The 12935-nt window shown below is 35.3% G+C and overlaps 1 protein-coding gene and 1 long non-coding RNA gene across 4 annotated transcripts in view; both read right to left on the reverse strand.

Annotated features, from left to right (window-relative positions):
• The window catches only part of LOC105194533, a 235121-nt gene extending 222919 nt beyond the window's left edge, over positions 1 to 12202 (reverse strand). The window contains exon 1 of the long non-coding RNA XR_005574290.1: positions 11330 to 12202. This is a non-coding gene — a long non-coding RNA (uncharacterized LOC105194533). The remainder of the gene's footprint in view (positions 1 to 11329) is intronic.
• Positions 6730 to 9672, reverse strand: LOC105194535 (GPI mannosyltransferase 1). 3 transcript variants are annotated; one of them, XM_026138730.2, is made up of 3 exons: positions 9503 to 9623; positions 9050 to 9186; positions 6730 to 8933 (listed from the first exon to the last, which is right to left on the reverse strand). In XM_026138730.2, the coding sequence occupies exon 3, from the start codon at positions 8422 to 8424 to the stop codon at positions 7252 to 7254; it is 1173 nt and encodes a 390-aa protein (XP_025994515.1). In that variant the 5' UTR covers positions 8425 to 8933; positions 9050 to 9186; positions 9503 to 9623; the 3' UTR covers positions 6730 to 7251. The 3 variants fall into 3 exon arrangements, with proteins under 3 accessions (XP_025994515.1, XP_011157795.1, XP_025994516.1); XM_011159493.3 differs by having other exon boundaries at positions 8470 to 8933; positions 9503 to 9671; XM_026138731.2 differs by having other exon boundaries at positions 8486 to 8829; positions 9503 to 9672.
• Positions 12203 to 12935: the final 733 nt, after the last annotated feature.

Here is a 12935-nt window from a genome sequence, read left to right on the forward strand (position 1 = left end):
AGAGATCCTTTAACGCCCGGCTCTTATAATTCTCTACAATTTACTTACAAAATTCCGGACTCTTGACTACTGCATAAAATGTACGGTATATAAATTTCATAGCTCTTTTAGTAGGCTTCAAAGTTATGCGCTACGACTGCATGAATATGCTAGACGCCGGATCATAATGCATTAATTAAAATGCAAATGAAATCAGTAAATGCTGCGATGCAGAAGACTTTAAAGAACCAAACTGAACGGACATGAAAAAAATATGGCAAGTATGCCTTTCTAGGGTAATGCGTCCGACTTTGCCCTCTCTTATTAATCGCGCGAGTTTATTAAAAAGGGCCGAGCCGGCTAAGAGATTCGTGAATGGGGAAAGTGACTTTTTAGAGAATGAGCGCTCTCTTTGCGTGCTACCGTGAGCTGCGTAACGTGGCAATGAATTACATGAATATAATCTATTTCGAATTCGACTGAGAACGACACACATAGGAGATAATATATACCCCCATATTTTTCTCGATGTTAAGCTTTTTCTCAGAACGTATATGAAACGTAACGTGCGTCTACGCGAATCAATCGGAAAAAAAAAAGGAAAAAACCGAGAAATCGTCGTCGCGATGTTTCTCAACATCGACGTGTTTTTTCGCGGCGACCGGATGCAGCCGATCGTTTTGAAAGTGCGAGCCGTGGATTCCGGATTCAGAATGATCACTTTCGCTCAATTACCGGGAGGAACGCGTTTATTTTAGCGACAACGGAGAACCTCTTTTGCCGAAAAGAAAAAGTAAAGGTTAAATTTCTTCCGCGGTCTTCTCGCGACCGCCACTGTTAGAGAAAGGGAAAGCGACGAATTAAAAAAGTAGCCATCTGCGAAGAGTCTATGTTACGTATCTTCCGTGTGTGCGTGCGCGTGCGGGTGTGAGTGCGTGTATGTGTGCGCGTGTGCGTGTACCATGATCATTTTTCCAAGAGAATCAGATCTGTCAAATTGATTGCGCAATTGATTGCATTTTGATACTTTAGAAACGACACTCTCGCGTATATTCGGGAACAAGTAACTGACGTCTGATGCTGTCATTTCGTTTACCTCGCGACACGCAGAAGTAGGCCAATAATGTGGAACGTTATTCCGAAATCAGTCAGAAAAAGCTGTCGATCGCAGAGAAGGAAAAATTTAGAAGCGAAAAACATAGATGGCAATTTATTAAATGCCTCTCCTATAAAAATTAATCGTAAATCAAATGCGATTTATAAATTCTTCAGATTCACTATCCATTTTCCGACTTTGGTCAGTACTTATTTCTTCAAACAAAAAATCAATATCTTTTATCAACTAGCCGCGATCTCTCTTCCTACATTTAAATATTTCAATACGGTTTCTGCATGGAAACGATATGTTAATTAATGAAATAAATAAACGAAATAGTCATTTACAAAGATGATATGAAGAAACTAAATCGATAAAAATTAATAAGCGCATTCCCAGCGTGCAATGCAAAGATATCAATTTATATTGATAAATGGTCACGTAAAGGGTACAAAAAAATTCTTGTACCGTGATTCGACGCCGACATTTAATTAAAGCACCTATGAATCTCATAATTTACACATCGCGAGACATATCCACTACGTATTTAAACGCTGATATTTACTGTAGCGTGATTACTCTACGATATTATACCGAGTTATGGCAATCAACGTGATTTACCAAATAGAATTTCGTCGTGAACGCAGAAACATAATCGTATTTAAGGTGAAACGTCGCTTTACTCGACGGTACAAGAACCTTTCGTTAGAAATGCTATACCTGATCACGACTTAACTTCAGGAAACGATCCTTCTTTTTTCGGATCAAGTTCGCCGTTTTTGAACTGATAACTTTTATCGATTAATTAATTCTTATTACAGCGGCTTGACAATTAGCACTCTCAAAATCTTGAAACATATATCAAAATTTTATGATAGTGACTAGTTCAAAGAAGACTTAAAACGCCAACAAAATAAGTGTAAGACTGTTTTCATTCCTGTTCTCTCGCAACTCAAACTCGCAAAATTTCATTTTATTTATAGACGGTCAACTCTATTCGACCAAGTTTCTTCGCGTCAGCATGATGAAATCGCACAAACAAAAATCGTAGAAAATATATGAAATCTCACGTATTAATCTACTGAACTAATACAGACTGAACCGGAAAAGGATACGCAAAATCATGCAACTTCTTATCAGCGCGTGGAAATGCACTTTTCATCGAAGACAGAGCCAAAGCTGAAATTCAAATTTTCCTAAACGCCGAATCTATAATCAAATCGCGTGATTTCAGGTTTGCGCGTTTAGCTCGAGAATAAATTTCATTTTGAAATAACGTGCGTTCAATTAAAAGTACGTCGGACAGAACACGCCCGAACGCATGTAACATATCATGTCCATTACTCGTTCGTATCGCGGAGCCACGATTGCAATTACCGCTATCGATTAAATTAAGATTGAATTCCGAATTCCTCGCATGTACCTGTAGTATTAAAAAAAAAAAGAACAAAGGGCGTAAATGACGCCGACAGAGATTATACACGCAATGTTCGCACAAGATCTTCCGTTAAAAGAGAAACGAGCGAATGAGAGAGAGAGAGAGAGAGAGAGAGAGAGAGAGAAAGAAAAAAAAGCGAGAAAATGGTATGAATGAGAGCGCGTTAGCATGAACGGGAAGCAAAAGTGAAGAATTTTTTTGCAATAGCGTGCTTTCGATATACATTGAAAGGTTGAAAACCGGTATTTCTCTTCGGCAGACTCAATTTCCGCTAAACAGAGCATCTCGAGACGCAAACCGAGCGAAATTATACCGGTTTTAAATCGCCGATTAAAACGCTAATCTCGACGGATTGCATGTATAGTAAATAACGTCGTAAGTGTAAGATAAAAATTGCCACGGCAATTCATAACTGTCCCCCTCTACGTCGAACGTGACGGGGGAACTCGAAGCGTTCGCTGCATGTCCAACGGCACGCTATTGCAAAAAGTCCCTAAATGCGTGTGTGGGTCTGAGAACTTTATTACAACGCAAAGTGGTTAATCTATTTCGATATAACAGTGTGCCAATAATTCTTCATCCCAGTGTAGCTAAACGTACGTCATGTTTTTCATTTCGTTTTCACCGTAACGAGGTCCCGGGAAAATCCGATCGCGTGGCCGCGTAATCGCATTTTTATTCGACACACGCATGATATTACCGTAAGAGTGTAAGTACAAAAATGTGACGACCTATTTACTTTTCGATTTTTCACGTTTCTTGCACGGTAGAGCCAATAGATATCACCCGTATATCCCATCATTCCCCTTGGCTTGTCCAGATACATCCCTCCCCTTTTTTTTTTCTTTTCTCACGTGGCGAAATCTCTATCTTATTTGTCTTGTGCACGAGTGAGGACAAAGCACGATTTGCAACGATGTAAATACGTAAGCTGTATCGCAAGTCCCCTCTGTTATTAAACAGAGATTTCTGACTATTAAGGCTTCAGGCGCGAGAGAATAGATAGCAAATTCTAAATTACTCTTCCATTTAATTTCAAACGAACTTCTAACAAAAAAATTCAAAGCTGAATAGCAATTACGTGTTTAAAACGCATATTTGTGATAGATAACAACGTGCAATTCAACCCTTTCTGTGCAACAATAAAAAGAAATCGTTTTTAACTTTGAGAAAAAAGGAATTATCGTCGGGAGAATGTGCGCAATTTTCTGATACACTCTCATACATACATTTACGCGGAGCGTATTTTTTTTCAATCGTGTAAAGAGCCAAAGAGATTTTATTTTACGTTACATTACATGTGTATTATTTGAATTACGTCGCTGTACTGTACGTGGTCGCATGATTTGTGTGCACGTTCACCGAGTGCTTTAATTACTTTTATTATTCCTTTACGTACGCATATTATAGTTCCGTATATGAGACTGGTGTAACTCGTCACGTTAATTTTCTTATGCAATTTTTAATTCATTTTTCAGTCCTTTCAAAGTTCACTTTTCAAAGCAGGATATTTTTGATGAATCATGTCTTCTTCTTAAAGATATAAGTATACAATAATAGGTCAATTATCCATAATTGTCGATTATGGTCAATCAAAGCGCTTAAATAATTTTGTTGTCGATATCTTTGAAAACATTGCTAAATACTGTTATCGATTAATTATTGATTATCAGATATTATTGATTAAAAAATGTATAGTTAAGTAAATGCATCTCCCTTTTTTTTCGTACAATATTTGTCACGAAGCATCGAATCATTTTAGTTGCACCAATCACAGATTTTGGAAATATAATATCTAGAAAAGAATGCAATTTTTACTAGCAATACGATTTTATAACTTGAAAAACATAAATATATATATATAAATATATATACGATCTATTTTATCATGATGTACATTTTATCTCTTATTGGTGATCGCATTTTTTCGTGCAACTTTATTATGTAGCAATGATTATTATTATTATTATTATTATTATTATTATTATTATTTTGTTACTTGTAATTCATTTACGTACTTATCGTTAAGAAAATGTAGTGCCGTTTATTTTATGTTTCAATAGAATGTAATATGTATATATCTATATCGCCGATGTTATTATATTTTATTAAATATCTGCCATAACATAGTCCCCCCGTTAGTCTGACGTTTCCCTTCGTTCTCATATCATGTTTTTTCTTGACTCATACCTCGGATATTACGGCACGCTATTTTTTTTTATGCTCCCTTATCCAATGCGCAATTATCGATGCGTCGATATATTGGAAATTACATCGCATCTCGCTTCCGCGTAACGTTGTATATGTTTCTCATTTTGTGCAAGGCCGAGATGAAACAAGGTAATCTTTGTGCGACCAACGTTGCATCGTTGCAAAGAAAATGCTAGGAGCAACCCCGAGCCAGCCGTCTTTCTTAAAAGAGCGCATTAACATATGCATCGGTGCACCTATTCTATTTAGTATCAGCGCGTAGGGTCAAGCAGAGTAATTGCGACACTAGGATAATAGTCACAGCAGCAACAATAAGAGCAATAATAATTATAAAGTCACTAAATGACAACCACACTTCGTTTAGGCGTCATAAAATTCTTAAAAAAAAAAAAAAAAAAACAACATTTATCAATTTCATTTTCTATTCTGGAAATCGTTGCAATATTGCATTTCACTTAGTGTTGCAATTACCCTAGATGATCTAAAATCCCTCACGAGCGGGTAAACTCGACGGAAAAAAAGGAAAAATTACGAAATAACATTCCGCAAGAATGTTCGAAATATTTCGTGTTCGCGAAATTTTCATTCAATCTCCAAAAATGTGGAGTGGATTGAATTAAATCAGAATTAATATTATATAAATAAAAAAAAAAAAAAAATTTGCTATACGCTAATCGCTTTAGTCTTGAGTGGCACGCTCTAAAGTGTTTTTTCCAAAGTGTTTGGCTTTCGCGCGAGCAGTGAAAGACGATGAATTTGCACTTTCCATGTATGTGCCTCGGAAAGCAAGACTTTCGTTGCCGTATTCGCCCAAATATAGTCTTCTATATCTCACGTAATCGCGCGTAACGATTCCTTTTGTACACTATCGACGATTCGTTTCTTCAGGGAAGGCTTAACAAGATGGTGGATCGGTTTGTGTGTGAATAATGTAAAACATTTTCCCCCCCGGGGGTAACTTCCGGGCCGTGCGGTTAAGATGGAGATTATTTATAATTTTTATCGCTTCGATCGCGGTGGCCTGTACTTTCATTCTCTGCGTGACCCGGAACTTCGCCCCCCCCCCCTTTTCCCTGATGTTATCCGGACTGATCTCCGTGCAAACGTTTCGCGCAGGCGTTTGACGAAGATCAGTCGTGTGTATCCGTTTCAAGAAAAAGAGAGAAAGAGAACAAATAAAATAGATTACTTCATATAGCACACAGTTGAGCAAACTGTAATGAAAGCAATGAAAGAAAATAATGCTATTTTTATATGTTGCACTTCATCATCATCTCCGCCGTAAAAAGACCCGTAGTTATATAAAAGAAAAGATCTATTTCGGTTTCCTTTTTCTTTCGACTCGTATCCATTGGGCCATTTCGTGTCGCCGAAAGAATTTCGCCGAGAAGAGCACGCTTCTGTGGAACACGATCTGAGGAAACGATTCCGATACCTCTACGTATCAAATCAAAGTAGTTATATTCAGAAGTAAGCAACACGATTCTTTCTTTTTTTTTATTTAAAAGTTAGCGAGTAAACATTTAAATAACGTAAAAGAGATTTAATATACTTCTCAGGCACCTTCGTTTTATGTGTCAAATATCTCCGCGGACAATTATACGAATAGACTGTGGTGGCAAAAAAATTAAAATGCAAGTATTTGCATTACTCGTGCAATCAAGACAAGAAATGACCCAATAATATTACTGTCATGATATTTAGCAGCTTAGAACAATCGAATCGATGAAGAAAATGTCTCGGAAGATGATCCAAGAGATGCTCTTGCTCACAATTAATCTAGATTACTATAGTAAGATTTACGATTATTGTATTATTACTAATATATCTACATTCCTTTTCAGAATCTACCACTATTACTTTACGAAGCTATCTGTAAATAAGTATTTTGTATTCCTGCAAAAGAATAAAATTAAGAATCATTATAACTCGTCTGATATTTTTAACGCCGATATAAGTACCGCGTAGACTAATGAAAGTGATACTTTATAAATAATCAGACTTGTAGATAATATGTGCTTTTTTATTAAAACTTAAATAAATTCAAGTTTTTTGAACAATCCATCATCTGCTACCCTTGGTACTTTCCAAGAATTTAATAATGCGATGGATGTCACAAAATTACAACTGTAACTATTATACGTTACAAATTCGAAAAAAAAACGCTTATATATAATCTTTATACTTGTACTATATCTTATCGTGCTTAGTAAAAATTTTTAAAATTATAAAAATAAATAATTATTTGATTTAACAAAAATCAATTTTAATTTAATTTATAAAAGAATTCATAAATTTGTAATTGTAATTTTGTGACATTCCGTACGTTTATTTAAAAATTAAATTCCGTATAATTCGCTTTCAAGTTACAATTGATTGCACATTTATTTTATGTCATAATTATACATTAAATTACAATAATCATTTTAATATAAAAAGATATTCTCTGTTATATTTTTAAACCATTTATTTTCTGTGATATAGACAGAATAATATTTCATTGAGACAAATATTAATATAATTATAATTAACTTTTATAATGATAAATAATATCTACTAAAATTTTTGTATTAACGGCAAAAAATAGAAGACTAGATATCCAAAGAAAGACGAATGAATTAAAACTTTGGAATTCTAGTAAATAAGCGGTAAACAACCAAACAGCTTGACTTAAAATCCAAGAAGACGCTAAACATATGCCCCTGCACAAACTCATATCGATATTTGGTAAACACAGAGGTAACAAAGACAAAAACCAGAAAAAATACTGTGAAGTTATCACCGGATTATACATCACGGCGATTATTGCCTGGACGAACATAGCGAATGGTAACTTGGATTTTTCCGAATAATAATACGATGACATCAACAGCAGTAATAACTGCGGCAGAAACGTAAGCACTTTTTGGATTACGTCCTGTGGTTGATTAGCGGATAAATAGAGCATGTAGAAATATACAGAAAAATTGTGCCTTGTATCTTTACGCATTAAATGATATATAAAACTCTCGTACAAGAATTTAAAACCGTATAGGTAATAACCCGCGGCTGTTAACGTAACGATCGATAATGCGCAACTCAACACAAGTTTCCATTGGTCCCTATTCAGCAGGAAACGATTACCTTTACACAGAGACAAAAACATAGGCAAACTGAACATCAATGGATACAATCTGAAATGTACAGATATCCCGTGCAACAATCCGGCCAAAACAATTTTGTCTCTCTGTAACGAATCCAACGTAAGGGTGACTAAGAGGACTGCCAATGAATCCGCGTTACCTCTCGTCGAAATCACCAACGTTAATGGATTATAGAGCCATAGGAGCGCACAGTGATCTCTTACGGTCTTACCAAATCTCTGTCGCTCGAGAATATTTCTAATTAGGACCGCAATTAGTATATCTACTACGGAAAATAAAACTTTCCCAAAATTCTTGTATAATATGACATTTGGTGTCAAAAGCCAGGCCAGAAATGGCGAATAGCGATAGGTATGCCGATCGAACGGTGATCTATATTCCATCACGTGCCTGGCGGCATCAGTGAATACTTTGTAGTCCACATCTGTGTATGGCACTGCAAAGTGCTCGTCATGAAAGTCAGCGTACAGTATCAAGACTAATCGTATAACAAATGCCACTAAGCAGTGTGACATAAATGACAAGTTATCTACTTTAGCATGTGTCGCAATCATCATTTTCGTACGGCTAAAGGTAAGGCGTTAAATCAAAGACACAGAAATCCACTAATCTATCTTCAAGCTCGTTTATAATCTCGTATTGCTACTCGCAGCAGCTTTAACAAGACATCTTTTCAATTCATTGAATTCCGCGGCGCAGGCATTCTTCTCTAAATTGGATTTCGCTAACACGCAAGACGCATACCTCGACGCCGATTCTTGACATCGGGCTAACAAAATCGGATACTGTCTCAATCTTTCCTTCGCTTTTTTTACCGCCTCCATTCTTTCACGCGAACAGATTTATCCGCACTCAAACTTTATCGGAAACTTTTCTTATTTTTTTAAAGTCCTCTGGTGGAGTCATAAAGAATATATCGTAAAGAGGTTTGCTGAATAATACACAAATGGAGAGTGTTGAACCTACAAAAACAAAAAAACGTGGATAACGTTGTATGAATCCTCTTTTTGGCACTACCACCTTTCTTCTGCCTTCTCTTTGCATTGTATTATCTTATAGCTTTTCGCTGAAAGAATATTAAAAGTGTTGACTAGTATTCTATAATACAAAGTCTATAATAGCATAAAAGTAACTCTAATAAGATAAGAATCTACATTTATATAAAACAAACGTTAGACTTACATAATCTACAGTATTGTGTTCATATGGTTTTGAAGTATTTATACCGTCGCAAACTGTAGAGTTAGAAGAATGTTTTAAGCAACATTGTCTTATTTCTTCGAGTACCTCTTGACAACGAGAAGGCTGGTAGACGTTATCTAAGAATAAAAAAGTATTATTTCATATGTATGTACTTTAGCGAAAATTTAGAAGAGCATCTTATTATATTTTTTTGTTAGTCACACGTTCATTACCACTAAAACATGCACTAGACATGCATTGTTACTATTGTTCCTATTTTCAGTACATGAATACAAAATACTTTTTTATTCATCTGAATCTATCTTTTTCTCGAAAACGTTTTGCAATACTAACCATTTATTGCAATGCATTCACGTTTGGAATTCATGCTCAGAAAAGAGGTTAGAAACATACTATAATTCTCATACATTAATTTAATTAAATTATACAAACCTTTCAAACATTTCTGCAATTTACATGCAATTTGCTTGCAGGGATCGGTTGTCGTCATGCAGAATAATTAAAGGATTCTTATTTGTAAAACGTTGCAATCTTACATAATTTTGACCGGTAGGGATTTATGTACACACATACACTGGTCTACACGATAAGCTCCTCTATGTCTGTCCATAAAATGTATGAACTATGTAGCCAAATGCATATAAAGCCGGTAGGTAATAATTCACAAACTTGTGGTTCTTTTCTATACTATAACCAGATTACTGGAGAGGGAGATTTAAAATTTTTTCTCAGAATTTTTATACAAGTTAAAATTTATCAGAAATACCGAGAAAATTAACATCTTTTCTTAAAGAATTCCTCATGTGAATTGGAAAATATTCAAAGAACTTTTATCTTATAATTTCTACAAAATACTTTAAACTGTTTAAGATTTTATTAAATTTTATCAGAAATTATAAAACAAGAAATTTTCTATGAGAAAAAGCTAGAAAATTAAACAGAAATTATAAAAATTCTGAAAAATTATATAAAAAATTCTAAGAAAAAAATTTTACCAGGGTAGGTAGTCAAAAACAAACAATCCATTAATTGGATGTCAAATATCTTTTTGTGTATTTAACTCCATCTCACTTCTGGACTACTCATGGGAAATAAAAAAAAGGCATTAAGCCAAATTCTTCAAAAAAATATAAATTTTTATTTGGCCAAAGAATTTTGCAGTATCAGTAAACTTTTAAAATATTTGATATTTATAATATACATGCTGATATCAGGTGTTATTCTCACCAGGACACCTCTGTGAGTTATGAACACGAGATTGAAGATAAGAGACATTGGACTTACTCCAGAAAAAATAACTTTCTTGTACATTAGCATATGCCATACGAAAATGATTTGCGAGTATTTATTTTGATCGATAATGATTTTTATTTTCAATTGTACTATTATATTTTCAACAATTAAAATTTCAATTTTATTCAAATATTAAACAGTGAACTTTCTAGTAACTTAACACTTCAATCAGAATATAAATTAAAACAAATGTAATTCTCAATCAGCAGACAATGGTTTTTAAATGATTTTGAATATTTATCCTTCATAACATTTTATAAATATTTAAAAAATATCTGCCGATTAGGTTGTTCCAACTTTTTCAATAACATTCATGATATTCTTCTCAAAAGAACCTAATTTTTTTCAATACAGGAATATATTTCAAGACTATCAAAAAAATATTCTTTGTTAAAAGAACCATTACTTAAAAGAAAAACATATTAAATTAAAGCATATTGAATTAAATTAAACACAAAATCAATAACATCATAAGGACTTGCATTTGGTATGATTTTAAATGTACTTATAAATGACAAATAAAATCACAATGTCCTTCTATTACTCCCATACAGCAAACAATACTTACAAAAGATTTACAAATTATTTACAATAGATTTTGCCAAAATATTTTTCATAAAATTTTGTGTAATTTTAAACTGAATAGAATATGGAGATTTATCATAAATATTGTAAAAATCTTTATATACAAAATATTTATAAAATAATACTATAAATATACCTTTAACTTTTACTAATTTTTTATTTCTATTTTAACAACATGTTGAATAAAGATTTTAGGATCTCTTTCCTTCATGTATATAGAATACATATGAAATACACCTATATTTTTCAAAAATAAATAGCAATAAATTTTTGTGAATATCAATCATAGATTGTGTGTTATCTGGATTCTAGGTAATTATGATTCTGAGTTCTAGATAAAAACATGCGAAGAGATGTGTCAATTAACAATGTAATACTTACCGAGATGCTCCAAAGATGCGTTTTTCTCGCCGAAATTCTACCGACTCCTCGTTTCGCTGTACTCCACAAACCAAAAGGTTACTCACTCAAGAAATCAGTCAAGTCTTACTCTATTTGTAAGTAATCCTTGCCTCGAGTCGCACATTAATAACGATCGTCCAATGACACTCGGCATTCCCAGCATTGCCCGGAAAATACACTACACGCGAAAGCGGGTAAAATGTAAAACGCGCGCACAACAGTATAACTTTTCGCGATGCAACAGATTCTAACATGTCGCGTCTTACAAACGCGATTATCTATAAGCGATAGTTTCACTTGCTCAAAGCGATCGCCTGCTATGTTCGTTACTTTCAACGTTGTATTTACGCACAGTGAAAAAAACGCGGGAGGTACGGAGGCAAAAAACGATGAAAATGGCGAGCGGCGGGACGCGGGATCTGAAGAAGAATCGAGAATCGACGCGTGACGTCATGCGAGAAATTTCGTGATGCGGCTTGACGACGAGACGACGACGAGAGCCATTTGTACGAATGCATACGCGTAAATACAACGAAACATTTCGAAACAACTTGTTGTCGTTTATCTACCGTGAACCAATTAATGTTACACGATGACTAGCCGCATCACATCCGCGCGCGCGAAAGCCCGGAGTAGCGACAAGAGCACACCGCACTTCACGAACTAGTACGATCGTTTTCCACGTATAATTTCTACGACATTGTGATGCACGTATCGAAACGATCATCTGTTAGCACATTTGGCATGCTCTCGGCACTGTTTAAACGTAATTCGAACTTTGAACTTGTAAGAGATACGGATCGCCCGACCGACACAACGGAGCAGAAACTGATATGGCCGTGCAACAAGACGATCGAACAAGTAACCTTGAACTCCGCCAGATGTCAGGTACGCTATCTCAAGCGACCAATCGGGATCTGCACACGGAGTCACGGGTCCCGAAGGGCCAATGACGTTCAGAGTTTCGAGTCACGGGACTCGACAATAAAGGCTGCGTTCAGCAGACTCAACAGTTTAGTGAGCGCTTGCTGTTATTGGTGTATTCTTCTAAATCTAAAAGTCTGATTGGATGATCTAGAAGAATATCTCAACATGTTGAGTCTGCTGAACGCAGTCAAAGCCATTAGAGCGTATTGTTTCTAAAAATTTTCTTTATCGATCTTATGTCCAATTTTAGATTTCAGAAAGTGTTTTGCCCGACTGTTGGCAGAGGGTGCTTACTGCCTAGCGATAGTAGAGTCCCTAGAAGTAGAGAGTCTGGACATCTGCCCCTAAAATGTCGGTGATGAATATGTCAGTGTATGTACGTGAGCTTTATGTGTGTGAATGTTTATCATTGTGTGCACTTGAACGTGTGTATGCTGTTATCGCATTGGCTAAAGAAGATTAAACAGGGATCCGTATTGGTGCTGCCATTTTAGGTGCACAATCACGTGCATCCAATCACGTGGAACCCCGAGATGTCCAGACTCTCTACTTCTAGGGACTCTAAGCGATAGTGGCCACTAGTGGCGCTGCGAGTCGCCACCACGCATGGATAAAGAAAATTTTCAAAAATAAGTTATCGGCATTGTTATACAAAAAA

This window comes from Solenopsis invicta, chromosome 3 (assembly GCF_016802725.1).
Source record: "Solenopsis invicta isolate M01_SB chromosome 3, UNIL_Sinv_3.0, whole genome shotgun sequence".
Classification (NCBI taxonomy): domain Eukaryota; kingdom Metazoa; phylum Arthropoda; class Insecta; order Hymenoptera; family Formicidae; genus Solenopsis; species Solenopsis invicta.